We start from the raw sequence: 24,564 nt of genomic DNA, 5'->3' as shown, positions 1-24,564 counted from the left end.
GTTCTGCCAGAGGTTTCTTCCTGTTAAAAGGGAGTCGTTTCTCTCCACAGTCGCCTCATGCATGCTCAGGACGGGAGATTGTAACGAAGAAAAATATTGGTGCAATCTGTTGGTGTTCTTAGCAAGTAAACTGTTTTTGAATTGGCTCTGTATGTATTATTGGACTGATTTTTTTATTTAATTAATTGGATTGGATTATGATTACGATGAACTGAGCAACTATTGGCTTGAAATGGACTGTATGTCTTGAGATGACAATTGTTGTAATTTGGCACTATATAAATAAAACTGAATTGAACTAAGTGGAGAGTTATGCAACATAAAATCAAAGTTGGTTTCACTACACAAACTATTTACCTTTGCAGCTGTGTCAGTTAAATGATAAAATCAGTTAGCTATAGCACTGTAGCTATAAGAATCAATAATAATGAAAAGTGAAAAAAATATATATTAAATAATATGATTCACTCACCCATCCAGATCATTAAATTCAGGTGTTCCAAACACTTCCATGGCCACAGGTGTATAAATTTAAGCACTTAGGAATGCAGACTGCTTCTATAAATATTTGTGAAAGAATGGGTCACTCTCAGAAGCTCAGTGAATTCTAGCGTGGCACTGTCACTGTGGAACAAGTCCAGTCATGAAATTTCCTCACTAAATATTCGACAGTCAACTGTCAGTGGTATTATAACAAAGTGTAAATGATTAGGAACGACAGCAACTCAGCGACAGTGGATGCTGAGGTGCGCAGGGGTTGCCAACTTTCTCCGGGGTCAATCGCTACAGACCTCCAAACTTCACGTGGCCATCAAATTAGCTCAAGAACAGTGCATAGAGAGCTGTATGGAAAGGGTTTCCATGGCTGAGCAGCTGCATCTAAGCCATACATCACCAAGTGCAATGCAAAGTGTCGGCCTGCGGTAATGTAAAGCATGTTGCCACTGGACTCCAGAGCAGTGGAGATGCGTTCTTTGGAGTGACAAATCACGCGTCTCCATCTGGCAATGAGATGGACGAGTGTGGTTTGGCAGTTGCCAGGAGAACAATACTTGTCTGACTACATTGTGTCAAGTGTAAAGTTTGGTGGAGGACGGATTATGATGAGGGGGTGTTTTTCAGGAGCTAGGCTTGGCCCCTTTCCAGTGAAAGGGAAATTTTGGACAGTTTGATGCTCCCAACTTTGTGAAAAGAGTTTGGGGATGGCCCCTTCCTGTTCCAACATGACTGCGCGCCAGTGGACAAAGCAAGGCCCATGAAGACATGGACAAACTGTAAGGTAGTTAACTAAATCAACCAAGGACAATCTTTTGAGAGAACAGAAAAACAAATATGATATGTATCGATAATAGTCTGTGTAATAATAATGTTAAGTGGAAAGATAATACAACACAATATGCAACATGTAAAAAGTTAGCATCTGTGACTTTCTAAAGTCCAAGAATACTACCAGTGAACTTGATCTGGTTGTTATGCGCCGGCCTTATCGGCAGCAAATCTGTGTAGCTCTGAAATTTGTTCGCCCTTTATATAATTATAAGTCACTTTAGTTTTAATCTAAACATTTTTATTGAATTTTAGTGATCTGCTTTTTATTCACATTTCGTTTTAATTTTATTTTATGACAATGTGCACTGTCAGCATTAGAGCAGTGTACACAATAGAGGAACTGTTGGCATGGTCAAGGATTGGACAGGGAATTAAACATCCAATTCCGATCAATATAAGAAAGCTGTACTGTGGATGAAGAAATAGAGCAAAACTAAAGGCAAAGAGGCACAACAGGAGGTGGATGTACAAGCCTTTTCTGTCCTCTGTGATTATGGGAAACGCTACCAACTCGCTACCAAACAAGTGTGATGAGCGAGAGGCGCTTCTGGGGAACCAACGGCTGTATAAGGAGAGCAGTTTGATTTGGCTGTCTGAGTCATGGCTAAACGACAACACAACAGACTCATATGTGGACATACCCGGCTTCACAGCTGTACAAGCGGATTGAGACCTAAGTATGAGCGGTAAGTGGAAAGGCAGGGGTATTATCCTGTTTTTTATTCAGAGATGGGTTAACCCCCACAATGTGACCGTTAAGGAGAGGGTATGCTGTCCAGACATTGAACTACTGTCAGTTGGTTTCCATGCATTCTATGTGCTCAGAGTTCCCCTACACAGTTGTCATTGTTATTTACAACCACTGAGGGCGGCACCTACAACGGCGTGTGACGTCATCCATTACGCCATTGCTAGGATACAGGCCCAGCATCCTGTGGCATTCATTGCAATCACAGAGGATTTCAACCACGTCTCTCTATCCTCCTGCCTGACTGGCTTTGTACAGAATGTAGACTGTCCACCACGTGGAGAAAGGACATTAGATCTGTTCTATGCTAACGTGAAGGAGGCTTACAGGGCAGTGTCTCTTCCACTTCTGGGTAGATCTGATCACATCATGATCTTATCTACAACCCACATACAGACCTTGTGTACAAAGACTTCCTGTTACAACCAGATCTTTCAGGAAGTGGTCACCAGAGGCGAGTGAAGCATTGAGAGACTGTATTGATGTCACAGACAGGGCTGTACTGCTGGAGGAATAAGAAATGGACATTGACATGGACAGGAGGGCCAGCACCATCACAGACTACATTAACTTCTGTAGGGACACTGTAATTCCAGTGAGGACTGTAAGGTACAATCTAAATAATAAACCATGGATCAACAGTGACATGAAAGACCTCTTGAACCAGAAAAAGAGGGCGTTCCAGAAAGGGGATGGAGAAAAGCGGACTGTACAACAGAATCTTAAAAAGACACTACGTCAAGCTAAGGTGGAGTACAAGAAAAAGCGAGTGAGACAGCTGGACAACAATAACACTAAAGAGGTCTGGAAGGGCATGAGGACTTTCATTGGATACAGACTGAAGAACTCTCAGTCTGTGGAAGGTGATGTGGACAGAGCCAATACTTTCAACCAATATCACAACAGGTTTGATAGTGTAGCTTTTTCCACCTCTACTGCTGCTCCCTCCATACCCACCACTTTAGCTGCTTCCTCTATACTGCTTCCACTGCTCAGCTGTACTTTCACCTCAATGGCAACTTGCATCGCTAAGCCTCCTCTGCCCAACTGCACCTCCACCTCTGCAGCTCTCATCAACAGGCTTCTTCTGTCCAGCTGTACACCTCTACGGCAGCTTCCACCGCCAAGCCTCCTGAGCCAAGCTGCACCTCCACCTCTGCGGCAGCTTCCACCACAGGCATCCTGAGCCTAGCTACATCTCCACCTCTACGGCACCTTCCATCGCCAGGCCTCCTGAGCCCAGCTGCACATCCACCTCTGCGGCAGCTATCTCCACCAGGCCTCCTGAGCCCAGCTGCACCTTCGTTTCTGTGGCTGCTCCCACCACTAACCCTCCTCTGTCCAGCTGCATCCCCACCCCGATCTCTATGATTTGGCACATTCCCACTGTAGGAACTTTTTGCAGTTCCTATAACCTTTTCAGGAATAGGGACGTTTTTTCACGCATACAGACATACAGGAACTAGGGACCACGGTCCTCAGTTCCTATAACCATTTTAGCACCTTCTCCGAGGCAGGGTCTTTTCTGGGGTCCATAGGAACACATATGAAGTAGGTGTTTGGTGGTTGGTAGCTACGCCCCTTGTCTGAAATGTTTACACATACAACACGGACACAACCGGCGCATCTTTAATAAGTTAAACTTACACGTTGTCTCCTTTGTCTACGGCGCTCTGCTCTCCTTCTTTCCTTCATGAAACGAAGAAGTATCGCCTGCCGCTCGATTCTTCGTCTCCTGACTCTCGCTATGTGCTCTTCCAGCTTTGATCTTAGACGCCTGATGTGATCGTCCATGATTAATATTACCGTCATGCAGACCATGAACACAGTGGCCTCCTCGCTGTCCATATTAGCTTCTTGGTGGTGTTGTTTTCTTTTCTCCTTACTTTTCGCCGGTTTTATTTTGTTGTTGTGTGTGGCGCTAAAGTAACACGTCTGTCGCAGACGGTTGCATCACATCAGTCCCTGTCAAGGTCCCTGACTCATGTGCAAATGCAAAATGAAACTATTCCCCTGGGGAAGGACAGTTCTTATAACGAAATTCGAGGTGGACAGTTCTTAGAACTGCGTTCTTAGAATATCTCTGTCTGAATGCGGCTATTGAACAAACATCACTCCTGTCGCCATCCCTCTGCTACAAATGGAGGTTGGAGCTGAGCACAGGAGAGTTCAGTCAGGGAGGGCTGCAGGCCCAGATGGAGTCTGTCCAAGGATTCTGAGGGTACTGTTCCGGTCAACTCGCAGTCCCTCCTCAGATGGAAAATGTCCCGGTGCTGTGGAAAACTTCTTGTCTCATACTGGTGCCCAAATTAGGGCAACCAGTGGAGCTGAATAACTACAGAACGGTGGCTTTGGCATCTTATATCATGAAGACCTTGGAGAAACTCTTTGTTAGTCGCATGAGATTGCAGGTTGCTGAGGATCTTGACCCTCTAGTTTGCTTACCAGAAACACATAGGAGTGGAAGACGTGATTCTGTACATGCTGCATCAGGCATATGCTTATCTAGATGTGCCATGTTCATAAGTGAGACTCATGTCCTTTGACTTCTCCTGTGCCTTCAACATCACACAACCTCCCATACTGAAAGACAAGCTTCTAGGTATGGGTGTGGCCCCCTCCCTGACATTGTGGATTATAGACTATCTGACTGCCTGACCACAGTATGTCAGAACAGGGAGATGTGTTTATGGAACACTGGAATGCAGTACTGGGGCTCCACAGGGTACTGTTTTGGTTCCTTTGCTTTTCACCCTGTACACATCAGACTTCAGGCACAATTCGGAGTCTTGCCACATACAGAAGTAGATACGGCTGTTGTGGCATGTGTGCGCAGTGGACAGGAGAAGGAGTAAAGGAACCTTGTGGAGTCCTTCAATGGCTGGACCAAAAAGATCTGTCTGCTCCTGAACACTACCAAGACCAAAGAGCTGGTGGTGGACTTCAGGAGATCTAAAACTCCATACCAGTCAGTCTGCATTGATGGAGGGAAGATAGAAACTGTTCAGACCTGCAAGTACCTGGGGGAGTTTTTGGATAATAAACTGGAGTGGCCGGCCAACATAGAAGCAGTGTACAGGAGGGGCAAGAGACATCTCTTCTTCCTGTGACGGCTCAGGTCCTTCAATGTCAGCAGTGACGTGATGTGTATGTTTTATCACACTGTCATTGAGAGTGCACTGTTCTATACTGTTGTCTGTTGGGGGAGTTGCACTACAAACAAAAACTGTAGGTGCCTGGACAAACTGGTGAAAAAGGCCAGTTCTGTAGTAGGCAGAGGGCTAGACTCTCTCAGTGCTATGGTGGAGCTACGGATGAGGAAGAAATTATATTGTTTTGGAGAACAATAAACATCCTCTCCATAGCATCCTGGCAGGACAGAGGAGCAGCTGCAGTGATACTCATCTCACTGCGCTGCAGGTCTAATATACAATCATTGTAAATGTTAAAAAAAAAAATTACTGAGCTACTTAACTAATTTTGAATTTCCCCCACTGGGGGATGAATAAAGTAGTTTTCTATTCTATTCTATTCTATCAACAGGGACAAAAAGCAGTCCTCAACCTGAGTCTAGTTGCTAAGCAGAGATGACAATGCAATAACTTTACGAATCACCTGAAAAGACATCCAAGATGGCACCGGTGTGTTTGGCCTGCCGTCTTCGCCCGTGTAGTTTGTTATTGATTGTTGTGTTGTTCCTACTTTTCATTCATGATGTGGCTTCTATGTGGGTGTACGATCGTATGATATTATTAGAAATCTGTGAAACCGTCAACAACTTGCCTTACTATGCATACAATGGACATTCAAACCCACCACCGCCATTCCTAGCATCTGTACCAGCCTATCTCTGATGTCCTTCCTTCGCGTTGATTCGCAACAAGAAGCACAGGAGGCGTGGAAAGAGAGGAGAAGTCCGTGTCAAACTCAGGGTTCACCTGGCCTCTTCTCGTTGGATGATTGTGGATCTGTGTTGAGGAACCTGCCTGTGGACTGTGGAGATTTTGACCTGCGGCGTTCTCTTGAGCACAGTTACTATTGGCTCCAGCCGGTTGTTGCTGGCGCTGAGTCACCTCGTCCGTGTTGCCGGCTGACGAGGATCCGGAGCCATGGCTGTGTGCCGGGGAATCTCCGCCCGCTTGGTCGTGCTGCGGAGCGGATTGTGAGCTGTGCATCGGCCAGTGCATCGGCCAGTGCAGCCCTCCTGAAAGTCAGATCGCTCACAAATAAGACCTTCATTGTAAATGATCTGATCTCCACACATGATTTGGATTTCCTTCTGCTTACGGAGACCTGGCAGAAGCAACAGCGCTTTCTCTGAGCTCCTCCCACCCGACTACTCTTTCTTCAGTACGCCGCGAGAGTCCAGCCGAGGGGGCGGTCTGGCTGCTGTTTTCAAACAGTTTCAGCTGCCGCCTACTCCCAACTAAAAGTTTAGGCAGCTTTGAGCTACAGCTATTTTTGGTATCGTCCACCTAAGCAAAATAAAGAATTTATAACTGAGTCCTCAGACCTTCTTGCTGCTCTAATGTCAAAACATGACTGTCTGCTGATCTGTGGTGATTTTAATGTTCATGTCTGCTGTCCTTGTAACCAACTGGCGATTGAGTTCCAAAGCCTTTTGTCATCTTTCAGCCTGGTACAGTCAGTAAATGTTGCAACACACCAACATGGGCACACACTAGACCTTATTATATCCCATGGACTCCCACTATCCATCACAGAAATAGGTGGCATTTGTATATCAGATCACCTCCCCATTATATTTGAATTCATAACCCCTTCCCCTACAGCCAAATCTCACATTTCAGCCTCACGTCGCTACTTTATCACCTCCACTACAGCTGAAGAGTTTGCTGCTGCTTTCATGATCAGTAGTTTTAAAACTCATCATGAACTGTCCCTTCCCCCGTGTCCAGAGACATTTATTTCCTCCTTTCACTCCGCATGCTCAGGAATCTTGGCTACTATTGCTCCATATCGGTCTATCTCTGCTAAACCTAAGCCTGACCTGTGGCTCAATGATGCCACCCGCACCCTTAGGCGTCGCTACATGTTTCACTTGGCATTCTGAGGGACAGTCTTAATGACTACCAAAAAGCTGTTAAAGAGGCCAAATGTCAATATTTGTCAACTATCATTTCCACCAGCTGTAATCGCCCTCAGGTGTTATTTAATACTATTCAATCTGTAGCCTCTGTTAGCCAGACTATTGGTAATGCAGCTATTGTTACTGACGTGTGTCTTTCTACAGTCACTTCGGCTGTGTTTAATGTGTTTGAGCCAGTGTCTCTGTCCCTTCTACTTGAAGTGGTCCAGGGAATAAGATCCACCTACTGCCCACTGGACATTATTCCATCCCATATACTTAAACAGGTTTTTAGCACAGTGGGTACAAGTTTCCTCATATTTATCAATAGCTGCCTCAGCATAAGGTCTGTTCCAAAAGTATTCAAGCATGCTGTGGTCAGACCTAGCCTAAAAAAAAAACAACCTCGATCCTGCAATTCCATCAAATTTCAGACCCATGTCCAATTTATAATTTTTTTCGAAAGTTTTAGAAAAAGTTGTTTTCCTCCAGCTCCAATCGTTTGTGGAAGATAATAACATTCTTGAGAAGCTTAAATCCGGTTTCAGAACTCGCCACAATACTGAATCAGCACTACGCAAAGTGCATAATGACATTCTCACTTCCCTCGATGCCAAAAAACCTGTATTGCTTGTGTTGTTGGACCTGACCGCAGCATTTGATACTGTGGAACTGTCCTCCTGGCTCGTCTGGCCCAACATGTAGGACTGCAAGGTTCGGTGCTGCAGTGGTCTAGGTCCTACCTCACAGGAAGAACTTTCTCTGTGATGATTGGCGACTTGTCCTCCTCATCAGCTACTCTGTTTTCTGGCGTTCCACATGGGTCCATTTTGGGCCCTGTTTTGTTCTCATTATATCTCCTGCCATTAGGTTCAATAATTCTAAAGCACAATGTCTCCTTTCATCTATATGCAGATTATCTACAACTCTATCTGCCCATCGTGCCCAACTCTCCAGATGCCATAGAGTCCATCCACAAATGTCTGAGTGACATTCAACTCTGGCTATCCCAAAACGAAAACAAGACAGAATGTATTTTGTTTGGCTCATCAAACCCGCCTACTACTACACCTGGTCTTGGTCCACTGGCACCCTACTGTAAAAATCTGGGAGTGAAATTTGACTCCAGTCTTAAATTTGACCCACAAATTAATGCAGGTGTGAAGGCAAGCTTCTTTCAACTTCGCCTCCTTGCAAAAGTTAAGCCGTTTCTGAGCCACTGTGACCTGGTAACAGCTACCCATTCCTTTGTTAGCTCAAGGTTAGATTACTGCAATACACTGTACATTGGACTTAGCCAAACATCTCTCCACAACTGGTACAAAATGCTGCTGCCAGGCTCCTTATTAACACCTGTAAAGATGACCACATCACACCCGTACTTTACTCCCTCCACTGGCTACCTGTAAAATTTAGGATCCAGTTAAAAACTTTGTTATTTGTTTTCCACGCAGTTAATGGCCTTGCACACCCCTACATAAGTTAAACCCTGAGGCTTCACCAATCTGGCAGAGCTCTCCGCTCTGCTGGTCAGCATCTACTGGAGGTTCCCCGGTCCAGGTGTAAGCAGTGGGGTGAACGATCTTTCGCAGTGGCAGGTCCAAAATTTTGGAATACTCTGCCCTCTGATTTACGTACCACCACTGACCTACCTCAGTTCAAAGCCAAATTAAAAACATACTTATTTAAACTGGCTTTTCACTGAAGCTGTGGCTCACTTTTCTGTTGTTGCCTTGTGTTATATGTAATCTATTTTAAATCTATTTCTGGAATTGTGAAGCACTTTGGTCAATCTCTGGTTGTTGTAAGGTGCTATATGAATAAATGTTGATTGATTGGTTGAAAAGATGTATGGAAATTGTCCAAAATTCCAAGGGCATCACATTCAGGTGCCAAGGGCAGAAGAACATTATTACATACTGAGTCCAGTGACACAATGCTGACATTGTCAAATGAGGAGGACCAGTGTTGAAAACCAGGTAAAATCATTGAGAAATTAAGCCAGCTTACATTTGTCACAAATCTATATCAAAACTCTTAACAACTAAATTGCATTTTATGACTTTTATGAGTTATCCATCACTGAGCGAACAAGTTTGCAAATGTATTTGCTACAATCTTGTGACAGCTAAGCGGTTTTCCCCTCTGGATGCACACACATCTCATGTTTGTGAAAAATAAATCTGTCGATAAACACTAAACCTCAAATTTTTTTCCATTTTGTCATTGATCTTGTTAGCTAGATTTACTCTCCCTGCACGGTGTTGTTGTGGTTAGCTCACAGTAAGAACGTTACCTCCTCCAAAAAGCATGCATGTAAGTGTGAACGATTGTGTGTCTCTGTGTGGCCTTGTGACGGATTGATGACCAGTCCTGTGTGCACCCAACCTCTCGCCAAATGGCAGTTGGGATAAGCTCCCGCCCCCAATAACCCTGAATTGGACTAAGTGGGTACAGAGGATGGATGGCTGGAAGACTGGTTTGCTAGAGTTGTTTCTGAAACTAACTGAAGTGAATACTAAAGAAATGCATTTTCATCCAATCAGCTCACGGATTCTTTTTCTCTGTTGTTCTCCAAATAGGGTCTCCTTAGGCTACAAAAAGACCTTGAATTCAAATATTCAAAATGGCAGTGCATAAACTAATGTGTGAACTCCCAGAGGTATCCTACACTCTATTATACATAGTCTTTGATTTACACGTTAAGTTAAACCTTAAACCTCTTACATATCATAAGCTTTGATGATTCAGGGTTAGCTGATCCCTCATAAGAAATTAACTATTACTGATTCCTGTAATATGTTTGACAAGAACTTAACACAGTTGATGGTGAAATCAAACCGTCATAGAAGGTACCACCCTTTCTTCTAATTGTGCAGTTTGACAAGAAGTGACAAATCTACACATTAACATCTGATGTTGAAATGCTTTGGGTAGATCCTCATTCACAGAATATACATATCACAACAGACAAATCTGGACTTTGGGAGGATTCAGGACTTTGAGAGGGCCATTCAAGAACCAAGTGTTAGCCAGCTTTGATATGTAACTGGGGCCATTAAACAATAGGACCATTAATCTGTGTTCAAGTTTCCACTGTCCATCTGATAATTTGAAATAATGCAAACGAATTCTAAGGCTAACCCTCTTTTCCATTATTACATCCACTTTGTACCTCTGAGCATGATGCTGCCACCACCATGCTGAACACTTCCAGTTGCAAGGAAAAATTATTAAACCCCCAATCATTCAATTGGGGTTGAGGAATTTTGTTGGCAACTGTGACTAATAGCTTAATTATAAGTGGTCACAGGTTATATAAACTGATAACTTCAAATCTAAAGCAGTTTAAAAGTTGCTCAAAGAGACATCCCTGAGCTGCTTAGAATTTCCAACCGGACAATATTGTGTGTTAATAAATCCAGTAAGAGTAATCATCTTTAGACAAAAGCTAAATCCATAACTGAAAGGTCATAGGCCTTGGACTTAGCTTCTTAAAACACTTAAAACAACTCTTAGGATCACTGAATGTATGTATATATAGTATGTATATTTCGGACAGTATCTGGATTTAAAAATAAACAAAAATAAGTTTAAATTTGTGCACCAACTCCTCTCTATTTATTTATTTTTAAATAAAATGCCTGAATAACAATAAACCTGCAGGATACATACTGTATATGAAATCACTGGAAGCCCAATATTGCCATGGCATTCAAGTCCCAGTCTCAGAAAATGTATGCCTCTGATTTGAACTGTATATTTCAAACTGTGATTGAATGGAAGGTGTGTAGTTACCTGTTAATGTGAGGGTCTTGAAAAGAGCCCAGAGCAATCTGCCAGGTGAGTTTATACTTATCTGAGCCCAACAAATCTGATACCACATCTACAGAAGCAAAGACATGAAAATTGATATTATACTCTGTAAATGGCTGTTGGTTACATGCATGTAACCTTCTTAATCTAAGAAACTAATTTCATCTTAACCAACTCACTTGATTAAAGATTACTTTTCAAGAACAATTTAAAAACTCTTACATTAAAGGGGAACTCCGGTATTTTTAAACCTAGACCATATTTCTGGCATGAAATATGTTTATCTACTCACCGAGAAAAGTTTGGCGAAAGTCGGAGTCCTTCGAAAGCTATTTAGAAAACTTGCGATCGGCGTATATCCCTATAACGGAGTTAATGGGGCAGGGACGATGCAGCATTATCTGTCTTTATTTCACCAATACTTTAAGACGAATGAATGAACGAACGTGTACTATAGCTCTGTTAGCACATAGCTACTGTTATGAGTTCTCCTTTAATATTAGAGCACAAAATCTGTAATGATGAATTGGCTGATATAAGTCTTTGTGTACCTGGTAGAACTCTCATCAAACAGTCTAAGGCTTGTTTCTTCGTGCTGTCCTTCTGCTGCTGGTTGCGTTCAAGTTGAAGGGTAATAGGGAGAGATCCTCCTGGCCACACAGCCTCCTGAATGATCTTAAGGTACAACACCCAGTACCTAGTACACGTTAGGTTGGCCACATTCACTTCAAGCCATCTGAAATTTAGAAACACAACAAGTTCAAGTTAGCACAGTATTTTAGTCAGAAATAGTAAAATGAAATAAATTAAAATGAAAATATCTATTTCTGTTGCAATTTTAAGAGTTGGATAGACTGAGACAGTGCCATAATATATAAAGCTCCACCTCATATCAAAGTACAATGACTTTGCAGTCATTGTAGCAGCATTTGGTTAACCCTTCAACTGAATAAGTTTAATGTGTCGTGATTTTGTATCACGCCTCATCTGACCGCCACTCCTGACCATGATCCTGTTTTCCAACCAGCTGATCTTTTTATATGTAAACCATGCCTAACTGCATTGCTACACAGATTTGAAGCTCAGAGAGCTCAGAGAGGCTCAGAGAGGCTATACAGCTGAATATGGCTATACAGCTGAAGGCCTCACCCAGAGTCCTGTTTCTGAATATTTACAGGCCCCCTAAATACTGTGCAGACTTTTCTGATGACCTCAGTGAACTGCTGTCTATGATCTGTGTTGATTTTGACTGTATAATTATTGTTGGTGATTTTAACATCCATATGGACAATCCTCAGGACAGAGGGACTAAAGACCTGAGTAACACTCTGGACAACTTTGGGCTGACTCAGCATATAACAGAGCCCACGCACAATAGGGGGCACACTCTAGACTTAGTGATCTCCAAGGGTCTAAGCATTTCAAAGATTACTGTGTCTGATGTGGGCCTGTCTGACCATTCCTGTGTTTTCTTTGAGAGTACGATTTCAGTGCACACAAATGTCTCAACAGCAGTGATCTCAAAACGGTGTATAACTGAAAACAGTAGTAAGATCTTTAACCAGGTCTTCTCTTTAACACCTGCCCTGTCCGGGGGTTCAGTCAGCGAGCTTGTCAGTAGCTTCAATACTAAAATGTTAAATGTTATGGATACTATTGCTCCCATTAAGGTGAAGGTTATCTCTGGAAGGAAGAAGTCTCCATGGCGAAATTCCACACTGGTGAAAAATGGGAAAAGAGAGTGTCGGAAAGCTGAGCGCAGATGGAGAAAAACAAATCTCCAGGTTCATTATGACATCTATAAAGAGAAACTTCACTCTTATAATTTACAACTGAGGAATGCAAGGAAATCCTACTTCTCTGACATCATCACCAAAAACAGTCATAATGCTCGGGCCTTATTTGCTACAGTTGACAGGCTAACAAACCCTCCTGTGTCAGTGGCAAATGAACTCCATTCCACCATGGCCTGCAATGGCTTTGCCAAATTCTTCATAGACAAAGTCCAAAATATTAGACAAGCAGTTGGTACATCAGCAGCAGGTTCAGCATATGTACCGTGTCCACCGAAAACCGGTTTAAACACCATGACACTATTTCAACCTATTAACAGTAAAGACCTGGAGGACATCTTACGTCACCTGAAGTCCTCCTCTTGCTGTTTAGACATCCTACCAACAGGTTTTTTCAAAGGGGTCTCAAAGACTTTGGAGTCAGACCTGTTACTGATTGTGAACTTGTCCTTAACGTCAGGTGTGTTTCCAGAGCCACTAAAAACAGCTGTAATTAAACCTCTGCTGAAAAAGGACAATCTTGACAAGACGCAAATGAACAACTACAGGCCCATCTCAAATCTCCCATTTATAAGTAAGATCATTGAAAAAGCGGTTTTTCAACAGCTTAATTACTTTTTAACACAAAATAACTGCTATGATACCTTCCAGTCAGGCTTTAGACAGCACCACAGCACTGAGACTGCTTTGACCAAAGTGTTTAATGACATATGTCTGAATACAGACAGTGGAAAAATGTCAGTCTTAGTTTTACTGGATCTCAGTGCTGCCTTTGATACAGTTGACCACAATATATTACTCAAACAACTGGAGAACTGGGCTGGTCTTTTCGGAACTGTACTAAACTGGTTCAAAACATACTTAGAGAACAGGAAGTACTTTGTATCAATAGGTAACTTTACATCTGAGCAGACAAGAATCACATGTGGAGTTCCCCAAGGTTCCATCCTGGGACCTCTTCTGTTTAACATCTACATGCTCCCACTGGCACAGATTATAAAAAACAACCAAATAAACTACCATAGCTATGCAGATGATACACAGATGTATATAACAATGTCACCAGGAGACAGAGGGCCTGTACAGGCCCTTGGTAAATGCATTGAGGAGATTAATGACTGGATGTGCCACAACTTCCTCCAGCTAAACAAAAACAAAACTGAGGTAATTGCCTTTGGAGCCAAAGATAAACGATTGAAAGTCACCACAGAGCTTCAATCTATAAATCTAAAAACGACCAACCAGGCCAGAAATCTGGGTGTAGTGATGGACTCAGACCTAAATTTGGACAAACACATTAAGGCAATAACAAAGTCAGCCTACTATCACCTTAAGAATATATCAAGGCTAAAAGATCTGATGTCTCAGCAGGACCTGGAAAAACTAGTCCATGCATTCATCTTTAGTAAGCTTGGTTATTGTAATAGCATCTTTACAGGTCTGCCTAAAAAGTCAGTTAGACAACTGCAGCTCATCCAGAACTCAGCTGCTCGAGTCCTCACTAAGACCAAAAAAGTGGAGCACATCAGTCCAGCTCTGAAGTCTTTACACTGGCTGCCTGTCCATCAGAGGATAGACTTTAAAGTTCTGATGCTGGTCTATAAAGCTCTGAATGGTCAAGGACCAAAATACATCAGTGACCTCCTGACCCACTATGAACCTTCCAGACCCCTCAGGTCATCTGGATCCGGTTTTTTATCAGTTCCCAGAGTCAGAACCAGACATGGAGAAGCTGCATTCAGCTTCTATGCTCCACATGTCTGGAACAAACTCCCAGAAAGCCTCAGATCAGCTGAAACACTCAGTGTATTTAAGTCCAGGTTGAAGACACACCTATTTTCAGCTGCATTTGAATAAGCTTGAGTTTCAAAACGGAATCATGTTTTAACTATTGATTTTATCTTTCATATATATAATTTTTTCTGATTTTATCTATTGTTCTTATTTCCTTCTTTTGTTTAAATTTTAAATCATGCTTTTTATTTCTTCTGTTTTAATGTCTCTGTGAAGCACTTTGAATCACCTTGTTGTTGAATTGTGCTATACAAATAAACTTGCCTTGCCTTGCCTTGCCTTGCCATAGAAGTCTTGTCTCGTGCAGTCTCACAGAGGGTGGTCTCAAATTGAGCCCATTTCCCTACAGCCCTCCACATTATGCCTGTATTCAAGGTCCTGTGATGAGGAAATTCAATAGGGTGTGTGTAGCTTGGGGACTCTGACCCCTGTTGTTCCTCCTAACCTTTTTATGCTATGATTTATCATCTGAAGGGTGGAAACAGTCAGTCACCAGCCAGGCTAGAGGTGATTATTTAAAGCACCAAGTATAAGCTAAAAACAACATCTCAATGCAGCTGAGGCATTCAGGCCCTGTACAGGTTGAGCAAGTGAACTTGGAGGTGATACTTGAAGTTGACAGTAGTTTAAATTACACAAAGCAACTAACTGTAAAATATTCATTTAGACTATAAGATGATTTCAGATTTCGTAACTGGAGGTTTCCAGAACTTTGAAGATGCACTAAAAATGTTTAACATCAGAGAGATGGTGTTGTGCAAGATTTTTTTAAACCTCAGGACTTAAGACACTACTGTGCTCCTTATACTGAATAATTACTGACTGTATTTTAGATTTTTCCAAATGGTGCAGCAGCAGCAAAAAAAAAGAATATTTGCAGCCAGTCAGAAGTTAACTTTTCAATAAAAAAATTTTGAGTGAAAATACCAACGTTTTAGAATCATATGATTTTAGCAGCTTTGCTTCTATTTGATAACAAAGAGACATGTTTGTGTCTCTCTGGGTACTCAGGCTTCCTCCCAAGTTAATTGGTGACTCTAAATTGTCCCTAGGTGTGAGTGTGAGCGCCCAGCCACTGGGAAGCACAAGCCAGAGTATTTCTAGTGTCGGTCCCAAACCCAGATAAACGGTGAGGGTTGCGGCAGGAAGGCATCCAGCTGAAAACGTGCCAAATCAGTGACGTGAGAGCGACTTGCTGTGGCGATCCCTGATAAAGGGAGAGACTGAAAGAAGAAGAAGACGAGTCTTCAGTCTGAAATAGTCTTGTTTTTGAGGGGCTTCTCACCCTTTTTCTGACATTTCATAGTTGAAGCAAAAATCCCTTTAGTTAAAATGAATTTAAATCAAACGCTAATCACAGCCATGTAGGCCTGGCATCACAAGCAACAAACATTCATCAACAAGGAAACAGGCCTTGAGACAAAGAAGGTACATCCACTGCAATGTCCAAGGTCATTTGAAAAAGCTAATCAGAAAATGGGGGTCTGCTACAGCTGAACAGTCATACTTAATTTTATTTAGAGTTTATCAACTATTCCTAGTTAGAATAGAAAATATATATTTAAATATTAATTTTCATGCTAGATTCAGATTTGGTAAAATGTTTCCATGTTTTATGAATCCAAAAAATCTAACTCCTCACCACTAATGTGGCACCTTGACTTTGTCTTACTTACCCAAGTCATACTGGCTGATTTGAATATCAAATCTGTCTATAATTACTGAAAACTAGAACATTTCTGAAGAAATTTTGACAGAGGCTGTTATGTTATAGTCATATTATATTGGGAACAGACATAACACAGTGGCTGACATTAACCTGATATTACAAATAAGGCCTACTTGATGAATTCAGAATAATGTGAAAATGTGAGTATGTGCGTGCTGACGTGCGTATGTGTTTAGTGAGTGACTTCATTGAGAAAAGGAATTCCGAATAATGGGAAAATGCGAGTATGTGCGCGCTGATCCCTGCATGTGTTTAGTGAGTGACTTCATTGAGAAAAGGAATTCCGAATAATGGGAAAATGCGAGTATGTGCGCGCTGATCCCTGCATGTGTTTAGTGAGTGACTTCATTGAGAAAAGATGAGGCCCAGTTGATGAATTCAGAATATTCGGAAATGACCTACTGCCTGCTGAGAGACAGAGGCTGTCATGTTTTTTAGTCATATTGTATTGGGAGCAGACACAACACAGTGGCTGATATAAACCTGTGTGATAAGTTGATTAGTTGGAGCTATTGTGATAGCAGCTGTGGGATAAATTGTTATGGAGACAGATGTGTGTATAAGAGGACAGGAGTGCGCACACTATGCCTAACTGGAAACAGACCTTGAATATGTATGCCTCAAACAAACAGTCGCTGTTCGAAAACTATAAGTTATATCTGAATAATTCTTGAATCGTGAGCACCAGAAGGGATGGCAGAAGCCACTGGTGTAATTTTTATTCTGCTTCTATATACGGTATCTTTTTATGGCAGTTTTAAAAACAGCTTTCACATAGATTTGATAAGGAGATGAGGTGACCTGGCTATAATGGCCAATTACGGCAGCCCGAGTGGTTGCTCTCTGTGCTCAGAGGTGATTTGAGAGAAAATCGTGAGGCCAAGCACAACGATGGTGACTTTGGGTGAAAGAAGACAAAACTACCTATACTTTGAAGTATAGAAAAATATAGTATAGATAGTATAGATATTGTATAGAAAAACACTTCATTCATCCCCCAGTGGGGGAAATTCAATTATCTGGGTCGGACAAACCGTGCGGGAGTAGTAGCGTGCCAAAATACGTGACGGAAACGGAAGAATGACTAGAAAAAATTATTCCTACGAAACAGCAGTTAGAATGCTAATGAAGTTGAATGGGGATAGCTGACAATGCTAAAAAGGCAGAAAAACTGAGAAAACCAGTTACTTATTGTCTTGGTTGAAGGAATTTGAAGTTGCTTTTGCCAAAACAATGTTGGACTCTGTTTTCTCTAGAGCCCTACCAAATCTGACCAGTGATGACATGTTTAGTCGCATGTCCTCCTTTCATGGCTGGTTGTCTAGATGGTGTCCAGCAAATAACGTGGTCTGATGAGGAGAGACCGCATCCATCCCATTTTGGAAGGAGCGGCTCTCATTTCTAGACATATGGACAAATTTATCAGTCATTCAAAAACATGACAACCCAGGGTTGAGACCAGGATAGTACAGAACTACAGAACTGTAGTCTCACACACTTCTCTGCGGCTTTCCACCTGCTGCTACTCCCCTAATCAATAAACACAAAAGGAGCAAATCCTCTCATGCAAACAAAATTTAAAACAAAAACTTTAACTGAAAAAAAACATCAAACTATTAAATGTGGTTTGCTGAATATTAGATCTCTGCTTTCGAAGGCTCTGTTAGTTAATGACTTGATGTGTGATCATCATATTGATATATTCTTACAGAAACCTGGCTGCAGCAGGAGGATCATGATAGTATTAATGAATCAACTCCTACTGACTATTTAAATGTTCACATTCCTCGAATCACAGGCAGAGGAGGAGGAGTGGCAGCTATCTTCAGATCAGGGTTATTAATCAATCCTAGACCCAAGATTAGCTTTAGCTCTTTTGAATCTCTGATTCTCAGTTTTCCAAAGTGGAAATCACAAAAACCTCTTCTACTTGTTGTTGTGTGTCATCCATCTGAACCTTATTCTGAGTTTCTGTCAAACGTCAAAGTCAAACTCAGATTTATTTGTATAGCACATTTCATGTACAAAACAAGTGTTTACATAAAATAAAATCATTGCAACAGGGAGCAGAAAAAGCATTAAAAATATGCAAAACAACATAAATAGAAAGAAATAAAATCATTAAAATTAATAAAAACAAGCAAGTCAAGATAAGTTAAAATGTACTGTGCAGATTTCATGCATAGACACATGAGAAAAGAAATGTTTTTAACCTGGATTTAAAAATGTCTACATTTGGTGACAGTTTAATCTCCACTGGCAGTTTGTTCCACTTGTTTGCAGCATAACAGCTAAATGCTGCTTCTACAACAATGTTTAGTCTGGACTCTGGACTGGACCAGCTGACCTGAGTCCTTGGATCTAAGAGCTCTGCGAGGTTTATATTCTCGCATCTGTTATATATCACAGATGTATTTTGGGCCCAAACCGTTCTGGAATTTGTAAATCATCAGTAGGCTTTTAAAATCTATTGACTAGTGACTATTGTCTAGTGACTGACTGGAAGCCAGTGTAAATATTAAAAACTGGTGTGATGTGTTCAGATCTCTTAGTCCTGGTTAAAACTCTAGCAGCAGCATTCTGGATGACCTGCAGATGTTTAATGCTCTTTTTGGGAAGTCCAGTTAAAAGACCATTACAGTAATCGAGTCTACTGGAGATGAATGCATGGATGAGTTTCTCCTGGTCTTTTTGGGAGAGAAAACCTTTAATTCTGTTAATGTTTTTGAGTTGGTAAAAAGCTGCCTTGGTGACAGCTTTGATGTGGCTGCTGAAAGTCAGATCTGAGTCTATCAACACTCCAAGATTATGAACTTGGTCAGTGATTGTAAGGGCCCGAGTCTCAAGATATTTACCAATGCTGACCCTCTTCTCTTTGTTACCAAACAGAATGATCTCAGTTTTGTCTTCATTTAATTGTAGAAAATTCTCTTTCACCCAGGTGTTTATTTCCTCCAGACACTGACACAGTACATCTGCTGGGCTGCAGTCGTCTGGTGACAGAGACACATAATGTTGTGTATCGTCTGCATAACTGTGATAATTGATGTTAAAGTTCTGCAATATCTAACCCAAAGGGAGCATATACAAGTTAAACAGAAGAGGTCCAAGAATTGACCCCTGGGGGACTCCACAAGTCATGGCCACTCGATCAGATTCATAGCTGCCAATTGTAACAAAATAACTCTGAATAGGACCTGAACGAGTTAAGGACCGCTTCAGAAAGTCCAACCCAGTTTTCCAGCCTGTGCAACAGGATTCTGTGATCTACAGCATCAAACCTAGCACTGAGATCCAACAGAACCAGGACTGAAACATAACCAGAATCAGTATTCAACCTAATGTCGTTTAAGACTTAGACCAGAGCTGTTTCAGTGCTGAGTTTTTATCACAGTTAGTGCTGAGTACAGATAAAGTCATTGTAGTGGGTGACTTTAATCATGTAGATGTTGAAAATGACAGCCTAAATGTTAACCAAAATTCTATATTAGACTCTATAGTGGTACACGTAGCGTGATGTGATAAGATATAAGGATTTATCCGAAAGTTCTCACTATCTGAATAAGCCTTTTTTTAACCTCGTTTTGGGCACCACCTTCAATCAAAGGAAAAAGACAGAATCTTACAATTCTGGTATGTTAAATGAATAATTATTAATTAATAATTAATAAATTCCAGTCTCATATATTCACTACTCGTTAATTCTCGTTTTGTTGGACTCGGGGAGGGTGGGTGCCTTCTGGGGGCACAGTAGCTCCCTGAATACAGTCGCTGCAGGCCTCGAGCCTGGTGGACATCAGGCCCTCCTGCCCTGTGGCAGGTCACAGGAAACGGGGGTGCCTATTGCAGCCAGTCTTTGGCTGCCCTCTCCGGGGGAGAGAAGCTCCCCCGGTTTATATCCCATACCCCTCTCCCTTCTGGCTCAGTACACAGCACACACTCACACATGTAGGGTTGTGGGGGTGTGGTTGTTCTGTGGGGTGTAGTGGATGGGGCCATGTAGGTGGTCCCCTTTGCTGCACTCTGTAGTTCCCCGCCTCTGTTTTAATTACACCTTAGACATTACTAATTATCACACACACACACATTAGGTCTTGGGGGGTGGTTGCACTGAGTGGCATCTGGTGGGCGGGGCTATTTGGGTTTGTAGGCTGCCCAGAGGGCCGCACTCCCAGTTCTACGAGATTGGCTGCCTCTCAATTTGAATCGCTCACTATTAGAAAATATTGAAGAGCCAGAGGGGTGAGGGGAGGGATCTTCCCACACCCCTGTTGCCTGGTTGCCTCTCTCCGCTGCTTTGCAGCTTCACCCACCTGTGGGCACATCTTGACTCCTGGGGCACTTGGCCAGGGGCACTGGGGCATGCGCTGGCCCACTGTGCTTGGCTGTCTGGGGCGCTTGGCCCTCTCGGGTATTGGGTGGGGCCTCTGCCGAGGGGTTTGGGGGCACTCGGGCTCCTGGGGCCCGGGTCCGGTACACGGCCCATGTCTGGGTGGCTGGGGACTGGTGGGGTTGGTGGGCTGTTGCCTCTGGTTCCCGGGGGGTCTCTGCTCTATGCTTATGGGGGCTCTGTCTGGGGGCTTCCTCTGCAGTCTTCAGGGTGGATGCGTGCTTGTCCCTGCGGTGAGCTTCCTGGGTTCTGTGCTTCGTTGGGGCTGCTGGTGGCCTGGGTCTAGTGACCATCTCTGCCTGCTTCTGATTGCTGGGGGGGGCTGTGGATTATGGCTCTGTACACTTATACACTCATTACTAAGCACAGTTGTCCTGTGCCATGGGTATTGCAAGTTCATGCACACACACACAGACAGGCATTCATTAGCCCAGTAGCATGCTCGCTAAGCAGTTGATGTATTATCCTGTGGTTTGAGGTAATTTATATCCACAGTTGTGTTGTATGCAATTGCCGCTACTTGTGCTTGTTTTTGTTTGTTTTTTTTCTGCTTGTCTGCTTTCAAGTGCTCCTGGTGGCGCTAAGGCTGGATTCCCCACAGAGGCTGTGGATTGTTGTCTGTTTTGTTTTTACAGGTGTAGCAGCTGGTTGTCTGATTTTTCTTTCTATTTTTTGTTCTGTTTCTTCTTCTTTGCTCTTCCTCTTTCCCTGTCCTGTGGTCTGGTTCGGCACTATTACATGTGAAATATTGTAACAAAAATAAATAAATGGGCAGTTGATGGGTATCAAGGGGAGCTTTACTTTAATAAAGCAAAGCAATAAGGCAAATAAGGCAAAGCTAATCTGTTTGGCATAAAAGGTATTCAGATTACAATTCTGCTGCCATTAAGCTGGACAGGACAAGGGAAAAAAAAAAAGAACACATAGACAAAAACCGATTACAAACAGATTAAAATGATATGACCAAAGACATGAACCTTAAGACAACAGTAGAAATGCTTTGAATATGGATGATTATATAAAAACCCTTAGTGAATTGAAAAGAACTAAGGGGAGGGAATGGGTGAATACAGGAATTATTCAAATCGTCTAGGTTTGTTTCTATTTGAAGTGGAAGGCTGGCAGCTTGGATTAATTTATCATTTTAACAGTGAATTCTCTTGACACCCACCGCATACCGTCTGAAATGTAAGAACACGGCAGATCTTACTGTTAAGTCAGCTCCGAACCACAGGTTCCAACCAGCGGGTCCAACTGGGTCTCTCTCGGTTCCGCGTCTCGCGGCCTTCGTTGTGGTTGACTTTCGGGGACTTTAATTAAAGTGGCCTGGACTGCTCGCTCTCCTGCGCCGGAGGGGCTTCTGGTGGCTCAGAAGACGAACGGGGTGGTGAACAGGAATTCACCGCAAATAATGACAAAATTGTCCAAGGGTCGAGTTGGTTTTTGGTTGCTGACCAACTCTGATGAGGTGAACTTAAATTCACAAAAGATTGACAAAAGCTTAATACTGGCTCGCTTGGTGAACAAAACTAGGTGATGAGGGGTGCAGCAGCAGAGTTTAAAAAAGTGCTATAAAAAGGAGACAAGATGACGGATGAACAAAAAAACGCAAAACGTATCTTTCAACTACTTTCTCATTCTCTTTCTGTCTTTGTTCGGACCTTTTTCTTCCATCTCATCTTCCTCTCCTGCCATTTTCAAAGACTCTCCACAAGACTCTAATTCACTCAATGTTAAAACTCTCTGTTCTTCATGATTCAATCTTGATTCAATCTCTTTATTGACTTTTCATCTTCTTCTGTTCTTCCGTTCCACTCTGACTTTGCGTCGCGGTTTCTGGATTTTGATTCGCGGAGGCGGGGCACGACGTATTATTACGCTACTCTTTCAGCCAATGGTATGTCTGAAACTGTTGTGACGTCTGCCTGGGCATTTTTGTAAGGCGGCCTATTCTGGCCGTAAGATTGTGGATTAAACAAAGGAACCTGGTTTCTTCATTCCTTGGTTTCATAAACATTTGTTCAGAGGATTCTGAAAACACCATAACTTAAGATATAAAGGTTAAAGATATAGCATAAACTTAGGATAAAAGGACATCAAAAACAATGTAACATGTAAATTCAGATGGATATATGTAAAGTTATGACGTATAAATAACGAACCAAACAATGTTATCTTCCTATGTTAAACATGGAATACAAGAAGAAACAGCAGGAAACATTGGTTAACAGTTGCATTACTTCATATAAATGTCAAATGTCATATAAACGTTGTTGGCTTCATTTTAGGTTAAACTATTTAGTACTACGGACCACTAGGGGGCAATGTGGCTCCATAGGCCGATTAATCATTTTCCAAAATAATGATTCTTCGGTATTCTACCATGTACATATGTATCGTGAAAAAGGTATTAAAATGCAGCTCGTGATTTCACTGAGAACCTGAAAGAACTTGCACAAAGATATAAAGCAGATTTAATACAGTTTCAAGATTCAGGTAAAAGTGATTCTGGGTGAGATCCCTTTAAGAGATCCATGCAGCAACTGTATCTGGCTTGGGTCAGAGTCAGGGCAAACTGTCACCATTGTTTACTTTGACCCAGATAGGGTCAGAAGTGTCCTGGTCTTATTTTCTTCAATACTCTCCTGAGAGGGTCCGATGTTTGTTCAGCTTAGTTAGCACCAAGTCATTAATGCATTCACCTAAATTTATGACACAGGACTGTGGAAAGAGGGGCTGAGAAACCTTCAATCTTTCATGGGCTGAAGGTTGGTGTAAATTTCTCTTCCCTGATGTAGAAATCCCCCATCTGGTATTTCCACACTGACCATCCCCACAAAAGAATGTTGGAGTCATTTAAATCTAAGTTTGTATCAAATTCCACACTTGAGTACGCAACAACTGTATTGGATTTTCTCACAGGGTTCACAGACCTACTCACTGCCTTAATCATACCTTTCACCTTGTGCTGACTTATGGCTTTGAGAGTGAACAGTTAACAGTGTTCCATCAAAATCCTGTCTTGTCTGACCATTTTTTGATAACTTCTGAATTTACATTACTTGACTATGCAGCTTCTAAAAAGAATTTTACATATAGAAGGTCTCAATCAGAGAATGCTGTAACCAGATTTAAAGAGTTAATTTCATCATCCTTTTCTTTACTGCCATGTGCAGATATGATAGAGGACAGAGACCTAAATTTTACTCCAGCAATACTTGACTCTCTTGTTGACAGCACAATAGTTTCAATGCGCACAACACTGGACAATGTTGCCCCTCTGAAAAGGAAGGTAATCAGTCAGAAGAGGTTGGCTCCTTGTAGGCCGTAAGGTGAACACAGAAAAGAGCTTCAGAAACAAGATGCCGTTCCACTCAATTAGATCTACAAGATATTTCTTCCATAATAATATGCATATTCCCAATTGTAGGAAAGTAAGTCGTTCAGCGCATGTAACCCCGCAAGAGGCGCGTAGTGAAGCCGTTTCTGTTGCACTAGTTTCATGACTGCGCCTTGATATTTTCACTGCAAAATTAGAGCGTAGGTTTATCGGCAGTTGCACGGCGTGACGTAAAGACCAGCTGTGGAATGATCTGTCAGACCAACTGGCAGAAGGCTCGAATGGGAGGCTGAGAGGAGAGATGTGGCCAATGCATCCCAGAGTGAAGTTCTTCCGTCAACGAACCCCAGTCCAACCAAGCAACTTCGCTCCAGGTCCAGTCTGTCTGTTCCAAGTTCTGGCTCTGTGCTTCCTGCGATCTGCATCATTTGCAAGAAAGCTGACAAGTATCTCACCAAAGCGGGCAAATGGCAGAAGGTCAATCTAACAAAAGCCGAAACTCTAACAGCGGGTAAGGCATTCCTCCTATACTTTCA

General features: G+C 42.3%; 1 protein-coding gene across 1 annotated transcript in view; it reads right to left on the bottom strand.

The window, feature by feature from the left end:
- The window catches only part of LOC140314727 (sorting nexin-19-like), a 69,073-nt gene that overhangs the window by 9,327 nt on the left and 35,182 nt on the right, over positions 1–24,564 (bottom strand). Inside the window, exons 12-13 of the mRNA XM_072393087.1 lie at positions 11,534–11,718; positions 10,965–11,052 (exon numbers count right to left, since the gene is read on the bottom strand). Of these exons, the coding sequence (XP_072249188.1) occupies positions 10,965–11,052; positions 11,534–11,718 (273 nt within the window). The remainder of the gene's footprint in view (positions 1–10,964; positions 11,053–11,533; positions 11,719–24,564) is intronic.

The sequence above is a fragment of the Leuresthes tenuis genome, unplaced genomic scaffold, assembly GCF_036924035.1.
Source record: "Leuresthes tenuis unplaced genomic scaffold, fLeuTen1.0.hap1 SCAF_9, whole genome shotgun sequence".
In the NCBI taxonomy this organism is placed as follows: Eukaryota; Metazoa; Chordata; class Actinopteri; order Atheriniformes; family Atherinopsidae; genus Leuresthes; species Leuresthes tenuis.
This window is presented reverse-complemented; position numbering and strand designations above follow the sequence as displayed.